Raw genomic sequence first — 22,332 nt, 5'->3', positions numbered from 1 at the left:
CAAATAATATAAAATAAGATACGAACATTATTTTTAATACTTAAAATAGATAATTATAATTCTAAAAATACATAAAATACAAATTAGTTTTTATTTTTAATGACGTATCTGGCCAAGTCAATGATTTCAACATGCTCTTTCTCATGTCATGATTATCATTATTCTCAAGTGAGGTATTAATGCTGCCTGACAACCATAACATTTTCTCTTGTCCACACATTCTCCTAGAAAACATTTTCATACCACTTCCTTTCTCTTCAAACCTCCAGTATTTCCTCTCCCATGCATACTCTCAGCTGATGATGTGGCTTCCTAATTCACTGAGAAAACCAAAGTAATCAGAATTCCCTCCTTTTTCTCCTGTATCATCAATTTTTCCCCCCTCCATTATTTCTACAGCCTCAATATGCATACATATTATTCTTTAAATCTTAAAAACTCTCTCTTGGCTTTGTCCACCTTCAGCTACTTCCCCATATTTCTCTCTCTCTAAGCTAAACTCCTAGAAGAATTATCTAACTCACTGTCCCTAATTTCTCTACTACCATTCTTATCTGAAACTGTTCTAAACAGGCTTTCACACTACTACTCCAACTAATCATTCTTGTCAACCTCCATGTTGCTGAAGACAATGGTTAATCCCCATCTTATCTGACCTATCAGCAGCATTTTAAAACAGCAGATCCTGCCCTCCTCCTGGAAAGTGCTTTTTCCACTTGTTTTCTAGCACAGCACTCTCCTGGTCATTCCACTCATTCGCCTCTCTCCTCAGGAAAGATGGCTGGTTCCTTATCGTTATGATAACTAATTTTAAAATGCCCCAGACCAGTCCTTGGATCTCTTCTCTTTGCTATCTTCACTCTTACTCTGGAGATCATAGCCACTGTCAGTGCTTTAAAAACCATCTATATGCTGAAGCTCCCAGATTTATTTTTGCAGGCCCGTCCCCTCCCTTAAGCTCCAGATTTGATGTTGCCATATGGATGTTTAACAAGCATTTCAAAGTTAACTTGTCCAGAACTGAGTTCCTAATCTCTCTTCAACCATCTCCCCAAAACCTGCTTCTCACAAAGTCTTCATCTTCCCTCATCTCAGCAAGCATATACTTCTAATGGATCAGAACAAAAATCTGAGTGTCATCCTTGACTGATATCTTTCTATCACATTCCACATCTGATTCCATTAGCAAGTCCTGTATAGCCTATTTTTACAATATAATCAAAATCCAACCACTTTTGACTACCTTCACCTACTATCGTTCTGGGCAGAGCTTCCATCATTACTTAACTGAATTACTTAAATCGATTCTTAACCCATTTCCTTGCTTCCTCTCTTGCCCCCTTCAGTCTATTCTTTTTGCAGCAGGCAGGTGATCCTGATAAAAATGTAAGTCAGATCCTGTCATTTGGTTCAAGATATTTCTATGACTTTCTATCCTACTCAGAGTACAAATGAAACTCCTTACCATGGCTCAGTCTTACATGATCTGGCCTCCTGTTATCTCTGACTACTTATCTCTGATTTCCTACTATTCTCCCCCTCACTCAATCCACTCTGGCCACAATGATCTCTTTCTTCTCTGGTTCTGGAACATGACAGGTATAATCCTGCCTTAGAGCCTCTGCATTTGCTCTCCCCTCAGACTAGAGTATTATTCCCTCAGAGAGCCACATGACATATTCCTTAATCAACTTCAATCTTGATTTGAATGTCACCTCATATAAAGCCCTTTGCAGGCCACTCAATTTAATATTTCAAATGATCTCATTACCTCCATACTCCCTTAACCCTTTTCCTACTTTATCTACCTAGGTACCTACCTATCTACCTTTCTTTCTACCCAAATATTTATCTAAAGGTAGACAGTAATTTTTAAAAAATGCTACTGGAGAAAGTTGATTGTGTTTTTAGAGTCTAGAAAATAATTTCACTTGGGAAGTAAGGAAAGGTAGTTGAAGAGGGGGAAAAACTAATGGTAATTCTAGTGATAGGTTTATGATATTTAAAAAGATACGGGGCTTCCCTGGTGGTGCAGTGGTCAAGAATCCACCTGCCAATGCAGGGAACACGGGTTCGAGCCCTGCTCTGGGAAGATCTCACATGCCGCGGAGCAACTAAGCCTGTGCACCACAACTACTGAGCCTGTGCTCTATACCCCGTGAGCCACAACTACTGAGCCCTCGCGCCACAACTACTGAAGCCCGCACACCTAGAGCCCATGCTCCGCAACAAGAGAAGCCACCTCAAGGAGAAGCCAGTGCACCACAACGAAGAGTAGCCCCCACTCACCGCAACTAGAGAAAGCCCACGTGAAGCAATGAAGACCCAACGCAGCCAAAATTAAATAAATAAATAATATAATAAAATAAATAAATTTATTTTAAAATAATAAAAAGATAATGACTCTAAGGATAATACTGTTTCATTATCATTATCCTAGACTATAATGATGGGAAAGAAGGTATGGAAAGCAAGAATAAATGTGATACAACTCTCACAAGAGCCCTATGAAAGGAAACAGGACAGAGAAATCAATTCTGCTTGGGATAGGATGTGGGGGGAGGCAGAGTATCAAGGAAATTCCAGGAGAAGTATACTTTGAGCTGAGTCTTAAAGGAAGGATGAATAAGAATTCAATAATCAATAATATTCAAAAACAGGAAGACATTCCTGAAAAATTAAGAAAGCAACTTTCTAGCTAAATTCTGGTTCACAAGCATACCCAATGCTTACAAAAGCATATAAGAAACCAAATATAATATGGTTGCCCTCCACTGATGAAAAATCAGAGTTGCTAGGTTTTTTAGTTTGTAATTTAATAGCATCATGATGCAAGTTTCTTATTAAAATTAAATTATGACAAGTGTTAACATACAGGAATATATACCTTGTCTCTTGCAGTAAGAAATCGTGGATCATCTTGAAAAGCTTCTTTGACAAGTCTACTAAATCTATTAAACAGTGTAAGTAACTGCTCAACATATTTCTCAGAGTCCTAAAAATAAAGTGTTGTATATTAAGTTGAGTTTAAAAATAAAATACAAAAAATGAGAAAATATAAACATAATTCTCATAACACTATAGCTTTAAAATTTGGTAACTTTTCTGAAATATTTTTTTCTTATTAAGAAAGGTGTTCCAGCATTACTGTTTTGCCATCAATTTAAAATACCCGATTTTAAATACCTTATCCTGCATTTACAAAATAACTTTGATATATATCTATCATTGTCATTGAGGAGAACTTACAGTAGTAATAGTTTCAGCAGCTGCTACCATATCTGCCAGGCCTGCACTGATGATATGTTCCTCCAAGTCTTTCAACATTGGCTCTATCCCATTAGGAACTTTGTCCATTAATGAAAACATCAAATGTAATTCTGAAACGATAGAACACACCCATGTAATCATTTCATCCATCAGAACAGACTTTCTCTTTGATTTGTATCATGGATCTAGAATGCCTATGATAATAAGAGTGTGGGGAAATATTAGCTGGAAGTTGATAGCTTTAATCGTATTCTGTGGGTGCAGACTAGTTTAGGACTTGTTATCATTAAGTACTATAACTTCCTGATCTACCATATCAGTCTGACAAAAATTATTTTTAAAAGAAACTCTAATTAAAGTGATCACACACTGCAAAACCCAACTCCTCTTAAAAGGTGAGTCATTTGACCTTCAATGCAATGGAATATATTTATTCTAAGAAATACAAAAGTCTACACAGAAAATTAGTTACATTTCATAAAGTAGATGCAATGTTAAATACACAATACACAGTCACATCACTAAGGGGTAAAATAATGTCCTCAGATTGTTCAGAGTAACAAGGTAATATACAACTGTATTCATAAAGAATTTTTCAGTTTGCAAAAAGCACTTTCTCCTATTAACCCATTTAATTGACCTTCACAATAATCTTACCTCACAGAATGGTTACCACTAAATAAATCCTTCTGAAGTGAGTCCACCTTGGATCAGACATAACTCTACTTAGTTTGGCATACAGAAATTCAAATATTTCATTTATGCCAAATGAGCAACTTGCTTTTACTCCAAAATACTTCTGAAGAGTGTAAGACTTAAGTGAACTGAAAAACGTACTTGAAAGACAACTGGAGATTAAATAGGACCTTGCAATTTTATGCAATGAAATCTAGAGAGTAATACATCAAAATGTTAAAAGTGGTTGTCTCTGAGTAGTAAGTATATGGGTAATTTTTACTGTATGCTTTTTGGTATTAATGTACTTGTTACCTCCCAAAACAGAACTTTATCATATTTAAGTAATAAAAAAATAACATTTAAGTAATAAAAAATACACTTCAGAAATCTTAAATTATAAGATATTTTGGGGGAGAGGGATGAAGATTACCAACATAGAGTGTTTTATTACTTTTTAAAAATATTTGCCACAAGGTTCCACACAAAAGTCAAAATACCTAGTTCTATCCTATACCATACGTTTACCATTTAAATTAGCCTTTAAAAGTAGCGTCCTACTTTTGGGAACAAATTGAAATTCGCATGTGAACGCACACAAACATACTGATACATAACGGGGAGAAATGCTTAAAATATAAGTTTATAAAGAAGATTTTCTTTACAGTGTTTCTAACTATGCTAAATATTTTTATCATTTTCTTTACGCAGTTTGCCATAACAAAAATACCTATGTATAAAAGAATGATCTAACAGCAATTTATTAAAAGTGATGTGCTTCAAAGATATCCTCTTAAAAGAGTATGAGAACTTTATGTGATGTTTTACCTACTTTCAGTTTCATTTCTCTTGATCATGCCTTGGCACTCTGCTAAGATAGTCTCTTTAAAGGATGTCACCAGGGCATTTACACAGCATTCCATGAGCTGAAATACATCAAAAATTGGTCAAGGCTATTATAAGCAACAATAAGGCACAGATCTATTCCACTCCATTTTGCTTCATAGTCCCACAAAACCACAATGTTCAACAACAGCAAAAAACTAAGAATACTGAAAGTAGATTTTACCTACCTTTACTAGAGGATTACTGAAGATGGATACTCTATTTTAGTTTACCAAAGCATACTTCCCCCTAAGGAAAAGGCTATAGAACTTAGGTTCTCTTTAGAAATTTTAATGAAAGTCCCCAACAAGGGGAGGAGAAAAAACTTTTTAATCTACAAAACAAACTGAAAAACTAAACTTTAATGAACTCTCATCTGGAGGGAATCTGTGTTGGAATTAGATTCTAAAATGCTAGAAGTATGAACATCCATTCAACACATAGTAGGTTTCATTGCTGTGAGCACCAAAGAAGTGTTAGGATACAAAGAATAAGCTATATCCTCTGCTTTGGAGAAGATCACTGTCTTATTGAGGGTGGGGAGGGAAGCAAACTTTAATAAATACAACTCAGTTAAGTGGCAAAACACACACACACACAAACAGAAACAAACAAAGGAACTACTATTTTTTTCTGGGTAGTTAAAAAGGTCTCATCCACAAGAAGAAATCTAAATTGGATATTGAAAAGTACAAATCTTAAAATGGATTGGGTATTCTAAGAAAAAAAAGCTGAATATGAAGAGAGTGGGAGAGAAAGGTAGACTGGAGCCAGATTATGAATGAAAACCTATGGTTTGGGATTTTACTCTATAGGTAGGGAAGGTTTTAAACAGAAGATAAATGTAATGAGCTTCTATTCCCCCACCAAGTCATTTTTAAAAGGTCAGTCTAATGTCAGCAAGGTAGGTGGTACTGAGTGGTGGTGGGGAGACTGGCAAACATGGCTGTTGAAAGATTGCAAGTTAAGATGGTCAGGGTCTAATGTTCTGGCTGGCTCCACTCCACCACTGCTCCTTCGTGTCATATATTTATTCTTCTTGCAGGTATCAAAATGCAAGGTTGTGATTACTAACACAAGGTACATTAAGGCTGATACCTCTCTTCTGAAAAACAGATCATTTGTCTGTATTAAGGAAGGGAATTGTGTGTGCCTTAAAAGTTCTTTGCTAAAAATTCCTCTTGGAATTGACATAATGTTGTTATATTACTGAAGTTAAATTTATGTAATGGAGATTCATTATATCACTGTTTCCACTTTTTAAAATGTTAAAAAAATTTCCACAATAAAAGGAATTTTTTCAGATCCCTCCCTCTATGAGAATTACACTAATGACTTTAAAGTCCATGTATGTCAATTTCTGTCCTAAGAACAACATACATATGAAATGGTTGAGAAATTTCTGCCAGGGTGGGAAGCTCTGCCCCAATTACTGAGTAATCTCATTCTATACCAGCCCTGGAATATGCACAATGGAACACTCCCACCTTCGACAGAGAATAGGTAAATCTAACTATATACAACTAATGAAGAAGAAACAAAGTGTAATCAGATTAAGCTCTGTTTTCTAAAATAAGCTCTATTTTCTGTTTTCTAAAATAATCTCTGTTTTCTGTTTCACTGAAAATTTACACTTGAACATAATCTAGTTCAGGAGTAGTCCAAATTTTGCAGACTCCAAAAATCATGTGTCATGTGTTTCAAACTGTTGTGAAACAGCTTGTTTTTTTTTTTTAATATAGAACAGAACAAAAAAAAATCAGAGTGCATCACATACAAAAACAATATTATTTCATAACATTGTTTCAGATATGAGCAAATAAACAAAGCATATACTAAGTCACAATAAAAAATGTATTTCTTATTGTGGGTTACAATGAGGATTTAAAGGAGAGACCAAGGAGGCTAGGTGTCCAGTGGTTAGGACTCGGGCTCTCACTGCCATGGGTCTCGGTTCAATCCCTGGTCAGAGAACCAAGATCCTGCAAGCTACGTGGTGCGACCAAAAAAATAACATAACATAACATAACATTACATAACATAACATAACATAACATAAACGAGAGGCTAAATTGACAAGATAGTTGAAGTAAACTGAGCAGAATTTGGTAACTGCTTAGATGAAAGGAGTTAGGGATATAAAGGTTACTGAAACACTTTCTAGCTTGAAAGGTTAAACAAGTTATTATAATAACAAATATCTTTTAATGAGCACCTACTCTGTAAATGCTTTACATACATTATCTGATTAACCCATATGTCATTTAACTCATGAAAACCTTATGAAGCAGATATTTAACATATGAGGAAACAAGCTTACAGAGGCTAAGTAACTTACAAATGTTACACAATTAGTTCATAAGGTCTTGAGCTGTAATATGAGGCCAGGTATGTGACTCCAAGCCTACAACTTTTGATACTACATTAAGAGAGCAAGTATATACTTAGTAATGGCTATGTGCTCAGAAATGAGTTAAGTGTTGTAAGGAATAGAGAAGATAAAACATGGTTTATACACTCAATGCTCTTACAATCCAGTTTGGGATATGTAACTATAGTGTATCTAAAATGTGTGCATACTTCATACATAACAGAGGTATATGAAAAGTTCAATTTCACCAATAAAGCAAAGAGATGGAAATAAACACATTATTACTACACTATAAATAAACTTCACAAGGACAGAGACTGTGTTCCATCCAGCTATATATTCATGGACTCAACACATTTGGTGCTTGATAAATAACACAACAAAGTAGCCTATAATTTGCTACTAAATCAAGTTGTAGAAACAATTGGTACAGTGGGAATTCAAATAACAGGAAATGGATGAAGGCTAGAGTATTTGGGGAGACTCGCAAGATGGGCTTTAAGAATTCTGAAGGATTTGAATAGGCAGAAAAGAAATGTAAAACATTACTTAAAAAGAATGAATCCAAGAAAAAAACGAATAGAATGAGGTATATGAATAAGAAAATATTCCTTATTGGGTAGAATGACTCCTACTGGACAGTATTAAGTTAGAAAAATAAGTTATGGCCAAATTATGAAGGGCCTTGAAAATCAGAGATAGGAAATCAAGATACTATGGTTTTTTGAATAAAGAAGTAAAATAATGAAAGAGTAGCCTCAACTCACAAAAGAAGAAATACAAATGGTCCATAATAAGAATAAAGTAGTGGAAAATCCAATGTTCTTAATGATAGGAACTAGCAGATGGATATTCCCTTGAATTAAACAATTAATGTCAATCCTAAAAAAATAAAGATACCCAGCCTCATTAGCATTTTGGGGGGGGGGCTGCACCATGCAGCATGTGGGATCTTAGTTCCCCAACCAGCGATCGAACCCGCACCCCGTGCATTGGAAGCGCAGAGTCTTAACCACTGGACTGCCAGGAAGTCCCCTAGTAATTTTTAAATGCACGTTAAAAAATATTTTAAAATCTATGACACTGGGAAATTGGCAAAATTAATAGACCGAAAAAACCCAGATCAGCAAAGATAAACACGTATATTGTTAATGGGAATCAGAATTACAACATTTCTGAAAATCAGTTTGGTCTTATATAGCAATCTGTAAAAGGTGCATACCCTTTGCTTCAGCAATCTCATTTCCAGGAAATTCCATTCTAATAGAATGCCACATGTAAGAAAGATGTATACATAAAGATTTTAAAAATATATCAGGATATAAGATATAAACATGTAAATACATTCCAGGAAGTACTATTTATTAAAAAAAACCATAATAATAACAAATAATAATGAAAATTCCCATCATTAGAGAAGTAGTTAGGTATATTATAGTACATATATATGATAAAATATATACAGGCAATAAAAGTAATGTTATAATATAGAAGTGTTTAGAGTAAAAATGTACATCATAACTTCTTTAAATGCTAGAGGAAAGGAAGAAAGAGAGAAAAGAAAGAAAAGATGGAATTCCCTGAAAGTCCAGTGGTTAGGACTTGACATTTTCACTGCCAGGGCCCAGGTTCAATCCCTAATCAGGGAACTAAGATCCTGCAAGTTGCACAGCCTGGCCAAAAAAAAAATTTTTTTTTTAATTTAAAAAAAATAAAAGAAGGAAAGGGAAGGGAAGGAAAAGAAAGGATAGGAAAGGAGGAAAGGGGAAAAAGGAAAGGAAAGAAAAGAAAAAAAGGATCAACCAAGCAAGTATGACAAAATGATGATCATTGTTGCTGGCTAGGTTTGGAGGGTGGGGTTCATTATACTATTTTCTCTACTTCTGAAAATATTTGAAAAGTTTCATAACAAATATTTTTTTAAAAAATAAAGAGAAGGGCTTCCCTGGTGGCACAGTGGTTGAGAGTCTGCCTGCCGATGCAGGGGACACGGGTTCGTGCCCCGGTCTGGGAAGATCCCATATGCCGCGGAGCGGCTGGGCCCGTGAGCCATGGCCGCTGAGCCTGTGCGTCCGGAGCCTGTGCTCCGCAACGGAGAGGCCACAACAGTGAGAGGCCCGCGTACCGCAAAAAATAAATAAATAAATAAATAAAAATAAAGAGAAGAATCATGGTATAGATCCCTGTGTATTGAAAATCCTTTAGAAAACTATTTTATGTAGGCAAAAAGAAGAAAGGGAGGTTGCTTGATAGAGTTCTCTCCTTATCTCCAAAGAGTCTTGTCTTAACAAGAGGGTCAGTTTCTTGAGGGCAGGGACCATGTTATTCCTCTTTTGTATTTTTCTCCCCATCATTTACCAAAGTTCTACATACAGAGTCAACCCTGAGTATATACTTGTTATTTGAAAAATACGTCTTGAATGGAAAGGATAGTGATAAACCATCTCTCTCACCTTGTATTCCCTTTCTGTCTCCTTTTGCTAGCTTCCGTGAAGAAAAAAACTTTTTGCCATATGTCATCAACTCCTGTATTTTGCCTGAGATGAGCACAACTTCTAAATCCATAGCAATCTCCCCAGAGGTCTGCAAGGTGAAACACTTTAACTATCAATGTGGTTGATGTTTTACCTTCCTTTATAGCAAAACTCTTCAAAGATGATGCCTGCCATAAAACACAGCAGGCACTCAGTATTTGTTGAATGAATGAATGCATAGCTCTGTGAAGATGAGAAAGGTGGGATAGGTAGGCTAACTGATGTACTAGAGTCTTTTTTTAGTGATATTCAATTTGCACAATGCTACTTCACTGAAGTTTAATAAAAACAATAGGAACAGTTCTGATTTTTGTTAGTTATGTAATTCCCTGTAAGTTATAATTTGCTTTTGCCTTAGCTATAAAATAGAGGAGTTGAATTAAAAATCATCCTAGATTACTCCACCTTAAGATTCTACTTTATCATTATCAGGTCTCTAACCATACATGGATATGGTTATGTATTCAAGAATTCATTTATTCCATGTGTGGTAGGCTATTCTCAAAATTAACTTCTTTTTTTTTTAAAAGGTTTTTTTAAACCTTTATAACCAGTGTTTCTTGCTTCACTTCTCAACTAGTTATACAAGTAACTCTCTACATAGACCAATGCAGTCAGTTAGACTCACCCTGACTTTTTAAATACCACCCTTAATATACTTAAATACTGAAGGTTAACAAGTACTTTACTTACTTTAATGTTAACAACTTATGACTTGTGACCTTGTTGCTAATTCCATTTTTTATCAATATTTTGCACAGGTAGCAAAATAGTGTCTATCTCTCTGAGAATCAGTAAGCAACGTCTGTAAACCACAGCCCTAACAGTAAAAACTACCATGCCAGGCACAGCACTTAATGTTTTGATATAGTAGTTCATTAAACACAAGTGGGTATCACCCCACTTTACAGTTAGGAAAACAAGGATTACAAAGGTTGAAGAAATTGACAAAGGGCACACAGCTGGTAAAATGACAATGGAATTCAAATCCTCATCTTCTTCCAACATGTATGTCCCTAACCAGTGTAATACACTGCTTCCCTATCAGAGCTCTGGTCAATGAGAAGAAATGAAGACCTGCCATCACCATTTCACTCTCTATTCCATTATTCCACTGTATAAACAATCCATTTTATTCTAGTGTTACTTTGAAGATAGGAACCCGTTCTACGTTCTTATCCCCACTAGCACAAGGCCTGACATAGTTTAGGTGCACAATAAATGACTGCCTTCAGGTAAAACCAAGCTATACAGGACTATCACCTAAAATACTAATAGCCACAGAAAAAAAATTTTAAGTAATTTTTAAAAATATTTTTTCTCATTCTTTTCTTACTGTTACGTGTCACTTTTCTGTCAATAATGCCTCTTCAAGCAGCACAGCTCTGAAGCCTCTTACCTGGTTTTACTAATATACGGTGCTCATTTGCTAGAGGCCCATCCAGTGATAATCAAGCTCATTAGAATTGTGTTGGGGCTAAGCTGGATCTGGGTGGGGCTAAGTTGTTCTCCTATAAGCAAAAGTTGAAGACTGGGCCTGTCAGACACCTAATGCAATGCAGCTGCTCAGAACTCTTGGCCTAACTTACTGTTTAAGTTCTCCACTGAACTGCAAGTAGCTAAAGTTGCTAAAAGGGTTATCTTCTGGATGAGTCAAGTATTACTATATCATACCTACTACAAACACATTGACAACTCAAGCATGCTTGCACATGTGTACAAAGACACACACACAAAGCATTTGATCCAAGTTTGGGCACTCAACCCAAGCTAGGCCAATTAGAGCTAGGCTAATTAAAACCGGTGGAACAAGACTCCTCTCAGGTCACAAACTGGAGGGACAAACTGGCAGCATTCATGGTCCTGACCTCAATTTAACACAAGTTCATTGGTGACACAGATACCATGAGCAGTATCACTATAGATGATATAAATTTCCAACAGTGAAAAAAATTTAAGATTCCAAACAAAAAATATATTTTCATTGCTCAATTTACACAACAACATACCTAGAAAATGAAGTGTATTACTAATATCATGCAAAAATGTTCTGGTTTAAAAGTAAAATGAAATTAAATTCTAGACTCAGATATCTAAGTGTAAACAAGATTTTCATTTACATGAGTGGCTACGGGAGCACTGAATATTATTTTTGGGATATGGGCTAATTCTTATTTATGTGGGACAGTCTGAGCACTGTGAGACATGTAGCATTCCTGGACTCCATTCACTAAAAATCAATCATTGTGACAACCAAAAAAAAAAAGCCTCCACAAATTTCAGTAACACTCTCTGGAGGTAGATACTATCTTCATTGAAAATCTCTGGCCTAGAGATTTCAGTTCAAAATATCAATATATTACCCTATCCAAACAGCATAACTCACTTTTCTTCAATTCATCTCTATTAGAATCTGCTGTATTGACAACAAGCAAATCCAAATGAAAGTTGAATTAGGATAAATCTATAAAAGGATCCTAAAAATATTGTTATTACATGCTAAACCAAACATTTAAACATTTTATATATAAAAAACAGAAATATCTTGAGAGTAACTTTTATTGGCTATATATAGTATATGTCAAAATCCCTTTGGGGTATAAATTTTTATCCATTAAAAATGGGACTTTGGGACTTCCCTGGAGGTCCAGTTGTTAAGACTCCACACTTCCATTGCAGGGGGCACGGGTTCAATCCCTGGTTAGGGAACTAGGATCCCACATGCTGCACAGTGTGGCCAAAAAAAAAAGACAGGGGGACTTTCTGTTCTATCCTAAAATGAAAGAATGCTATTATGTTAGGAACTCTGTTAATGTGATTTCCTGAATTAGTTCAACGGAGGAAAATGCCACATGATCATCTCCACTGATGCTTCCCAAATAATAAAGGCATTCTTCACAATATTCTTTATTTTTTTACATTTTATTTTGATTTTAGCCTTACATAAAAGTTGTAAAAATAGCAGAGAGTACCTATACATCCATCACCCTATTTCCCATAATGGTAACTTTTTACATAACTACAGCACAACTATCAAAACCAGGAAAATAATATTAGTACAATATTATTTAACTACAGACCTTATTAGAAAATTCACCAGTCTTTCCTATTCCAGGATGCTATCTACAAACCCAGATTACATTTTGTTGTTAGTTTTCCTAGTCTCCTCCAATCTGTGACAATTTCTTGGTCCGTGTGTGTGTGCTATGATCCGGACACATTTAATTTTTATTGGCATATAGTTGCCTTACAATGTTCTGTTAGTTTCTACTATACAGCAAAATGAACCAGCTATACATATACATATATTCCCTCTTTTTTTGGATTTCCTTCCCATTTAGGTCACCACAGTGCATTAAGTAGAGTTCCCTGTGCTGTACAATATGTTCTCATTAGTTATTTATTTTATACACAGTATCAATAGGGTATATGTCAAACCCAATCTCCCAGTTCCTCCCATCCTCCTCTTTCCCTCTTGGTATCCATACAATAGTTCTCTACCTCTGTGTCTCTATTTCTGCTTTGCAAACAGATTTCATCTACACCATTTTTCTAGATTCCACATACGTACGTTAATATACGATATTTGTTTTTCTGACTTCACTCTGTATGACAGTCTCTAGGTCCATTCACATCTCTACAAATGACCCAATTTCATTCCTTTTTACGGCTGAGTAATATTCCATTGTATACACGTACCATATCTTCTTTACCCGTTCCTCTGTTGATGGACATTTATGTTTGCTTCCATGTCCTGGCTATTGTAAATAGTGCTGCTGAGAACATAGGGGTGCATGTGTCTTTTTGAATTATGGTTTTCCCTGGGTATATGCCCAGTAGCGGGATTGCTGGGTCATATGCTAGTTTTATTTTTAGTTTTTTAAGGGAACTCCATACTGTTTTCCATTTACATGGCTGTATCAATTTACATTCCTACCAACAGTGCATGAGGGGTCCCTTTTCTCCACATGCTCTCCAGCATTTGTTTGTAGATTTTTTGATGATGGCCATTCTGACCCGTATGAGGTGATACCTCATTGTAGCTTTGATTTGCATTTCTCTACTAATTCATGATGTTGAGCATCTTTCCACATGCCATCTGTATGTTTTTTGGAGAAATTTCTATTTAGGTCTTCCACCCATTTTTTGATTAGGTCGTTTTTTTGATATTGAGCTTCATGAGCTGCCTGTATATTTTGGAGATTAATCCTTTGTAAGCTGCTTTGTTTGCAAATATTTTCTCCCATTCTGAGGGTTGTCTCTTTGTCTTGTTTATGGTTTCCTTTGTTGTGCAAAAGCTTTTAATTAGGTTCCATTTGTTTATTTTTTGTTTTTATTTCCATTACTCTAGGAGGTGGGTCAAAAAAGATCTCACTTCAATTTATGTCAGAGTGTTCTGCCTATGTTTTCCTTTAAGAGTTTTATAGTGTCTGGCTTTACATTTAGGTCTTTAATCAATTTTGAGTTTATTTTTGTGTGTGGTGTTAGGGAATGTTCTAATTTCATTCCTTTACATGTCCAGTTTTCCCAGCACCACTTATTGAAGAGGCTGTCTTTTCTCCATTGTATTATATATTTTTGCCTCCTTTGTCATAGATTAGGTGACCATAGGTGCGTGGGTTTATATCTGGGCTTTATATCCTGCTCCGTGGATCTATATTTCTGTTTTTGGGCCAGTAACATACTGTCTTGATCACTGTAGCTTTGTAGTATAGTCTGAGGTCAGGGAGCCTGATTCCTCCAGCTCCGTTTTTCTTTCTCAAGACTGCTTTGGCTATTCAGGGTCTTTTGTGTTTCCACACAAATTGCAAAATTTTTTGTTCTAGCTCTGTGAAAAATGCCATTGGTAATTTGATAGGGATTGCACTGAATCTGTAGATTGCTTTGGGCAGTATAGTCATTTTCACAATATTAATTCTTCCAATCCAAGAACTTGGTGTATCTCGCCATCTGTTTGTGTCATTTTGGTTTCTTTCATCAGTATCCTACAGTTTTCTGCATACAGGTCTTTTGCCTCCTTACATAGGATCTTGACACTTTTAAAGAATAGTAGCCAGTTATTTTGTACACTGCCCCAAAAATAGGGATTCTCTAAAATTTTCTCATTAGAATAAGAGTACTGATTTTTGACAAGAATACAACAGAAATGATTTTGTACTCTTCTTAGTGTATCATATGAAGGGGTACATAATATCAATATGTCCCATTACTGGTTATGTTAACCTTGATCACTTGATTAAGATAAGTGTTTTTTGGGTTTCTCCATCGTAGTAACTATTTTTCCCTTACCAAATATCTTGAGGAAGATACTCTGAAACTGTCAATTCTACCTCAAACCTTTGGCCACTGATTTTAGTGTCCATTAGTGGAGCTTGTCTGCAACAACTATTAGTGTGATCGTACCTAATAGTGATCGTCAATTTCCCTCCACATTTTTAGAGAATTCTTCTCTAAAACTCTGAACATTTTTCATGTATGATGGCCAGTATTAAGTATATATCTGCATCTTTTTTCCAACGTTTTTCTACCAGATATTTATCATTTTTTGTTCCCCAATTTTTAAAAGTTCTTTGTATAGTAGAACTTTATATAGTAGGGATATTGGGCTTTTGTCTGTGACATATATTTCAAATACTTTTTCCCAGGTTGTGAGCTGATTTTTAACTTTGCTGATTGTGCTTTTTGCAATTACATACTTTTTAATTTTTAAAATTATTTTAATTTATTTTTATTGAGGTATAATTGCCATATAACATTAGTTTAAGGTGTGCAACATAATAGATAATTGTATACACTGTGAATTAAGTCACCACAATTAAGTCCAGTTAACATACATACATAACTACGTAGTTAAAAATTTTATTTTCTTATGAGAACTTTTAAGATTGCAAATTTTTTACTGTATAGTCACATTTGTCAGTCTTTTCTTTTACTGACTCTGAACTCTGAGTCATAAAAAAAACCCTCTCTCTACGCCAAAGTTAAAGAGGAATTCTTCTAGTACTTGTATGATTCCATTTTTAACATGTAGATCCCTGATCTATTTGGGGTTTATTTTTCTGAATGGTGTAAAATACAGATCTAAAGATCTTTTTCCAAGTATCTGCTGAGTCATCCCATCACCATTTTTTAAAAAGTCCATCTTTACCGCCACTGATTTGACATGCAACCTTTGTCATATATAATTCTGCACTTTCTATACCATTCCACTAGTCTACTATCTATTCGTGGGTCAATATCACACTATTTTTTTTAATTTATGTATTTTTATTGAAACCAATTCATAGTTGATTTAAAATATTGTACTACTTTCAGATAGGTGTACAGTTAGGTATACAGCATAGTGATTCAGTATTTTTGCAGACTATACTCCATTATAGTTATTATAAGGTAATAGATAAAATTTCCTGCACTATACAGTATATCCTTGCTTTTTTTTTTTTTTTTTGCGGTACACGGGCCTCTCACAGTTGTGGCCTCTCCCGTTGCGGAGCACAGGCTCAGCGGCCATGGCTCACAGGTCCAGCCACTCCACGGCATGTGGGATCTTCCCGGACTGGGGCACGAACCCACATCCCCTGCATCGGCAGGCGGACTCTCAACCACTGCGCCACCAGGGAAGCCCGCTTATCTATTTTATATACAGTAGTTTGTATCTGTTAATCCCATACCCCTAATTTATCTCTCCCCTCTTCCCTTGCCCCTTTGGTAACCACAAGTTTGCTTTCTATATCTGTGACTCTGTTTCTGTTTTGCATATTTGTATCGTTTAGATTCCACATGTGATGCCATACTGTGCATGTCTTTCTCTGTCTGATTTATTTCATTAAGCATAATGATCTCTAGGTCCATCCATGTTGCTGCAAATGGCAATATTTCATTCTTTTTTATGGCTAATATTCCATTGTGTGTGTGTTTGTGTGTGTGTGTACACATACACCCCACATCTTAATCCAATCATCTGTTGACGGGTACCTGGGTGGCTTCCATGTCTTGGCTATTACAAATAGCACTGCTATGAACATTGGGGTGCATGTAACCTTTCGAATTAAGAGTTTTCATCTTTTCCGGATACATAACCAGGAGTGGGATTGCTGGATAGTATAGTAACTCTATTTTCAGTTTTTTAAGGAACCTCCATACTGTTCTCCATAGTGGCTGCACCAACTTGCATTCCCAACAACAGTGTACATGAGTACCCTTTTCTCCACATCCTCTCCAACAGTTGTTATTTGTGAACTTTTTGATGATAGCCATTCTGACAGGTGTGACGTGGTACATCAGTGTTATTTTGATTTGCATTTCTCTAATAATTAGCAATGTTGAACATCTTTTCATATGCCTTTTAGCCATCTCTATGCCTTCTTTGGAGAAATATCTATTCAGGTCTTCTGCCCATTTTTTGATTGGGTTGTTTCTTTTTCTGATATTGAGTTTTATGAACTGTTCCTACATTTTGGATATTAACAAATCCTTGTTAATCCCTGTCGGCTGCATCATTTGTAAATATTTTCTCCCAGATTGTTTTTGTTTTCTTGATAGTTTCCTTTGCTGTGCAAAAGCTTTTAAGTTTAATTAGGCCCCATTTGTTTATTTTTGCTTTCATTTCTTCTGCCTTGGGAGACTCATCCAAGAAAATATTGTTACGATTTATGACAAAGTGTCCTGAATATATTCTCTTCTAGGAGTTTTATGGTTTCAGGTCTTACATTTATGTTTTTAAATTACTTTGAACTTATTTTTGTATACGTGTGAGGGAATGTTCTAATCTCATTGTTTTACACATAGCTATATAGTTTCCCCAGACACCACTTGTTGAAGACAGTGTCGGATTGCTTTGGCAATTCGGGGTCTTTTGTGGTCCCATGTAAATTTTAGGATTATTTGTACTAGTTCTGTGAAAAATGTCACAGGTATTTTGAATAAGGATTGCAGTAAATCTGTAGATTGCTTTGGGTAGTATGGCCATTTTCAAAATATTAATTCTTCCAATCCAAGCAAGCATGGGATATCATTCCACTTCTTCGAATCATCTTCAATTTCCTTCATCAATGGTTTATAGTTCTCAGAGTATATGCCTTTAATCTCCTTGGTTAAGTTTATTCCTAGGTATTTACATTTTTTGATGTAATTTTAAATGAGATTGGTTTTTAAATTCTCTGATATTTCATTATTAGTGTATAGAAATTCAACAGAAATAGAAATACATTAATCTTGTATTCTGCAACCTTGCTGAATTCATTTCTTAGTTCTAACAGTTCTGGGGCGGAGACATTATGGTTCTCTATACAGAGTATCATGTCATCTGCAAACAGTGACAACTTTACCTCTTCCCTTTAAATTTGGGTACCTTTTCTTTTTCTTGTCTTACTGCTGTGGCTAGGACTTCCAACTAGGTTAAATAGAAGCAGCTAGAATGGGCATCCTTATCTTGTTCCTGAATTTAGTGGGTAACCTTGCAGCTTTTCACCATGGAGTACTATGCTGACTGAGGCCAGTACTAAATGGCCTTTGTTATGTTCCCTCTACACCCACTTTGATAAGAGTTTTTACTATGAACAGATGTTGAATTTTTTCAAATGTTTTTTCTGCATCTACTGAGATGATACTGTGATTTTTATCTTTCCTTTCTTTAATGTGGTGTATCACACTGATTTGCATATGCCGAACCATCCTTGTGACACGGAAATGAATCCAATTTGATCATGGTGTATGATCCTTTTTACACATTGTTGTATTCGATTTGCTAATATTTTGTTGAGGATTTTTGCATTTGTATTCATGAAAGATATTGGCCTCTAATTTTCTATTCTTGTAGTGTCTTTGTTTGCTATTGGTATTAGGCCTCATAGAATCAATCTGAGAGTGTTCCCTCCTCTTCAATTGATTTATTTTTTTATCTCTGTGGTATCAGTTGTTCTTTCTCTTTCACTTCTTATTTTGTTTATTCGGATCCTATCGGTTTCTTCTTTGTGAGCCTGGATGAAGATTTATCAATTTTGTTTATCTTTTCAAAAAAACAGCTCTTGGTTTTAATAATCTTTTCTTTTGGTTTTTTTAATCTTTATTTTTTTTCTCTATGATCTTTATTATTTCTTTCCTTCTCCTGACTTTAGGCTTTGTTTGCTCTTCTTTTTCTATTTCTTTTAGGTATTAGGTTACGTTCTTTGAGATTTTTCTTGTTTCTTGAGGAAGGCCTGAAGTTGCTATGAATGTCCCTCTTAGAACTGCTTTGCTGCATCAGATAGATTTTGGAAAGCAGTGTTTCCATTTTCATTTGTCCAGATGTATTTTCTGATTTCCTCTTTGAGTTTCATCATTGACTCACTGGATTTTTAGCAGCAGGTTGTTTAGTCTCCACATATTTGTTATTTTCCCACTTTTCTTTCTATGGTTGATTTCTAGTTTCACACTGTTGTGATTAGAAAAAACTCTTGATATAATTTCTATCCTCTTAAATTTGTTAAGTCTTGTTTTGTGACCTAGTATGTGACCTATCCTAGAAAGTGTTCCATGTGCACTTGAAAAGAATGTTTATTCTGCCCTTTTTTTTTTGATGGAATGTCCTGTTGACAACAATTAAATCCAACTCATCTATTCTGTCATTCAGGATCTTTGCTGCCGTATTGTTTGTCTGGATGACGTGTCCACTGATGTCAGTGGGGTCCTACTATTACTGTATTAACTGTCAATCTATCCCTTTATATCTGTTAGTATTTACTTTATACTTAGATGTTCCTGGATTGGGTGCACATATGTTAACAAGTATAATATCCTCTTCTTGTATCAATTCCTTTATCATTATATACTGCCCTTCTTTGTGATTCATCACGATCTTTGTTTTAATTTTTTCTGAAATGAGTATTGCTACCCCTGCTTTCTTATCGTTTCTGTTTGCATGAAATAACTTATCCCATACCTACTTTCAGTTTGTGTGCCCTTCATCCTAAAGGGAGTCTCTTGTAGCCAGCATACTGAAGGGTCTTGTTTTGTAATACAATTAGCCTATTTTTTTTTAAATTTATTTATGGCTGTGTTGGGTCTTAGTTGCTGCACACGGGCTTTCTCTAGTTGCAGTGAGCAGGGGCTACTCTTTGTTGCAGTGTGCAGGCTTCTCATTGCAGTGGCTTCTCTTGTTGCAGAGCATGGGCTCTAGACATACAGGTTTCAGTAGTTGTGGCAGGTGGGCTCAATTGTTGTGGCTCACAGCCTCAGTAGTTGTGGCACATGGGCTTAGTTGCTCCATAGCATGTGGGATCCTACTGGACCAGAGCTCAAACCCATGTCCCTTGCACCAGCAGGCTGATTATTAACCACTACGCCACCAGGGAAATCCCATCCCTCCCTATGTCTTTTGATCAGTGCATTTAGTCCACTGACATATAGAGTAATTATTGGTATGTGTTTACTTAGGCCCTTTTATTACCTGTTTTCCAGTTGTTTTTGTAGTTCTTCTCTGTTCATTTCATCTTCTTTTTGTTTCTTCTATTGTTATACCACACCACTTAATTACAGAGAATTTATATAGTATGTTTTATGTCTGGTAGGGCTAGTTCTCTTCTAAGTTTTTATTTTCCAGTGTTTTCCTGGCCATTCTTACATGTTTATTTTTCCACATGAACTTTTTTTCAACTTGTCTAATTTCAATAAATAGTTGTTGGTATTTTTATTGGAATTACAGGAAATATATAAATTAATTTAGAGAAGAACTGATATCTGTACCATTTCAAGTCATAGAATTTAAGAATAAGAGATATCTCTCCATTTTTTCAAGTCTACATCCGTGTCTTTGGAGTGTCTAAAACGTTTCCTCTTACAGGTTTCACACATTTCTTACTAGACTTTTCCCAAGTATTTAATTTTCTTTGTTGCTACTATAAGTAAGGTTTGCCCTAACCTTATATCTTCTGTTTATTATTTGTGTATATGAAGACTGATATTTGTATGTTAATTTTATATCCTGCCACTTCCCTGAATTACTTTACTGTTTGAGTTTTATCATCAACTGTGGAGTTTTCCAGACAAAGTACTATCATATCATCTCTAAAATGAGACAGTTTTCCTTTTGGCTTACCCATTCTATGCCTCTAATTGATTTCTGTAGTTTAACTGCATGGGCTAATACTTCTAATGCGCTGTTCAATAGAAGTAGAAATAGTGGGTGTCCTTGCCTTGTTTATTATCTTCATGGAAATGCTTCTAATGATTCTCCATAAAATAAGATGGCTTTAGGGCTAAGGTAGATAATTCCTGATAATATTCTTAATAAAAGAAAAATAAGTACTTTCTTAGCATCATAAAATGCATACATCATGCTAGAAAGAAGCATCATGCTTAATGGTGCTTTAGAAGCACCATTTAGAAGCACTCCTATCAAACATTGAAAGAAGACAAGGATCCCCAATATTATTAACATTTTCCTAAAATAAATCATTAACAGATTTAATCAACTGAAGGAAATAAGAGATATTAATGTTACAAAGATATAATCAGATGTTTAGAATACCCAAAAGAACAAAATAAAACTCTTATAAACAAGGAAGGGAATTCAGTAAGCTGCTAAGCACTATATGAACATTACTTGAAATGTATATTTGGCCTGTATTAGGCCTGGCCTCACAACTGGGTACTACTTAGGTGAGACTTGCTCTATTATACAGAACACTGGTCCAGGAATTTGTTTTCCTAGGATATTGAAAAGTAATCAGGTTTAGAAGATTAAGATCAAGACTTACAACATTCAAAAAAGGTAAGTGATAAATCATAATAATTTCCTAATTTTCAGAGAAAACACAAATGTCGAAAATGTACATACTTTAATATTAAATTCTGGTGTGCAACACTGTGTAGCCCCATATGAGCTGATAGGTAATTGTTTTCCACTAGTAATAGCCTAATAGGTAAGGAGAGATGAAAACTATTATCAATAAAGCATTAAGATATAGCATAGCATGTTCTAATGGCTGATAATTCCTGTAAGACAGAATTTAGGGCAGTAAGTCTGCTCCGAATAATTTTCAATTATGGAAGTCACTTTTCTTAGTAACTATTCAAATAATACTGTTCATACTTTATGCATATTAAATTAGAACCCCGGACTTGGTGATTTTTTGGTTTACTGTTCCTTCCATTACAACATACTTCACTTTAACACACCATTTCTCTTTGGAAACAGAAACTGTAAATTAACAAATATATAACAAATATTATGTATATAGTATAATGGCCTTAGCTCAGTAAGGTATATAATACAGTAGTGTATCTGCATTAAACCTTAAATTCCCAATGTTACAATTAATTCTATAGTTTTCATGCTTAATGTCTTCTCTGCACCAAATTTTCCTGTACAGACTATATAGTGGTCACTGATTAATATTAATCTATGTTCTTAAGAGATAGGAAAGTGATAACCTTTGGGAAAAAAAAGATGGTAATAATACTGTGGAGGGAGCATGATGGAATGTTTCTTACTTGCTGATAATTCTTTTTCTGGTAATTTCACAGGTATGTTCACTTTGTGATAACTCACACTTGAGATTTTTGTAACTTTTGTAACTTTTCTGTATCAATCAAAATAGTTGATTTAAGAAAAATAAG

The 22,332-nt window shown here is 35.1% G+C and overlaps 1 protein-coding gene across 3 annotated transcripts in view; it reads right to left on the bottom strand.

The window, feature by feature from the left end:
• The window catches only part of CUL5 (cullin 5), a 97,170-nt gene that overhangs the window by 26,302 nt on the left and 48,536 nt on the right, over positions 1-22,332 (bottom strand). For 2 of the 3 annotated variants that reach the window (XR_013829359.1, XM_079928931.1), the window contains exons 8-11: positions 21,551-21,628; positions 4,778-4,871; positions 3,250-3,380; positions 2,888-2,995 (exon numbers count right to left, since the gene is read on the bottom strand). Coding sequence is in view for 2 of the 3 variants with exons in the window: in XM_079928931.1 (XP_079785057.1) it covers positions 2,888-2,995; positions 3,250-3,380; positions 4,778-4,871; positions 21,551-21,628 (411 nt within the window). In the remaining variant the exon portion in view is untranslated. The remainder of the gene's footprint in view (positions 1-2,887; positions 2,996-3,249; positions 3,381-4,777; positions 4,872-21,550; positions 21,629-22,332) is intronic. The other variant, XM_079928932.1, reaches the window with a different exon arrangement.

The sequence above is a fragment of the Stenella coeruleoalba genome (assembly GCF_951394435.1).
Source record: "Stenella coeruleoalba genome assembly, chromosome: 8".
Classification (NCBI taxonomy): Eukaryota; Metazoa; Chordata; class Mammalia; order Artiodactyla; family Delphinidae; genus Stenella; species Stenella coeruleoalba.
Note: the sequence above shows the minus strand (reverse complement) of the source record. Positions and strands in the feature narration are given on the sequence as shown.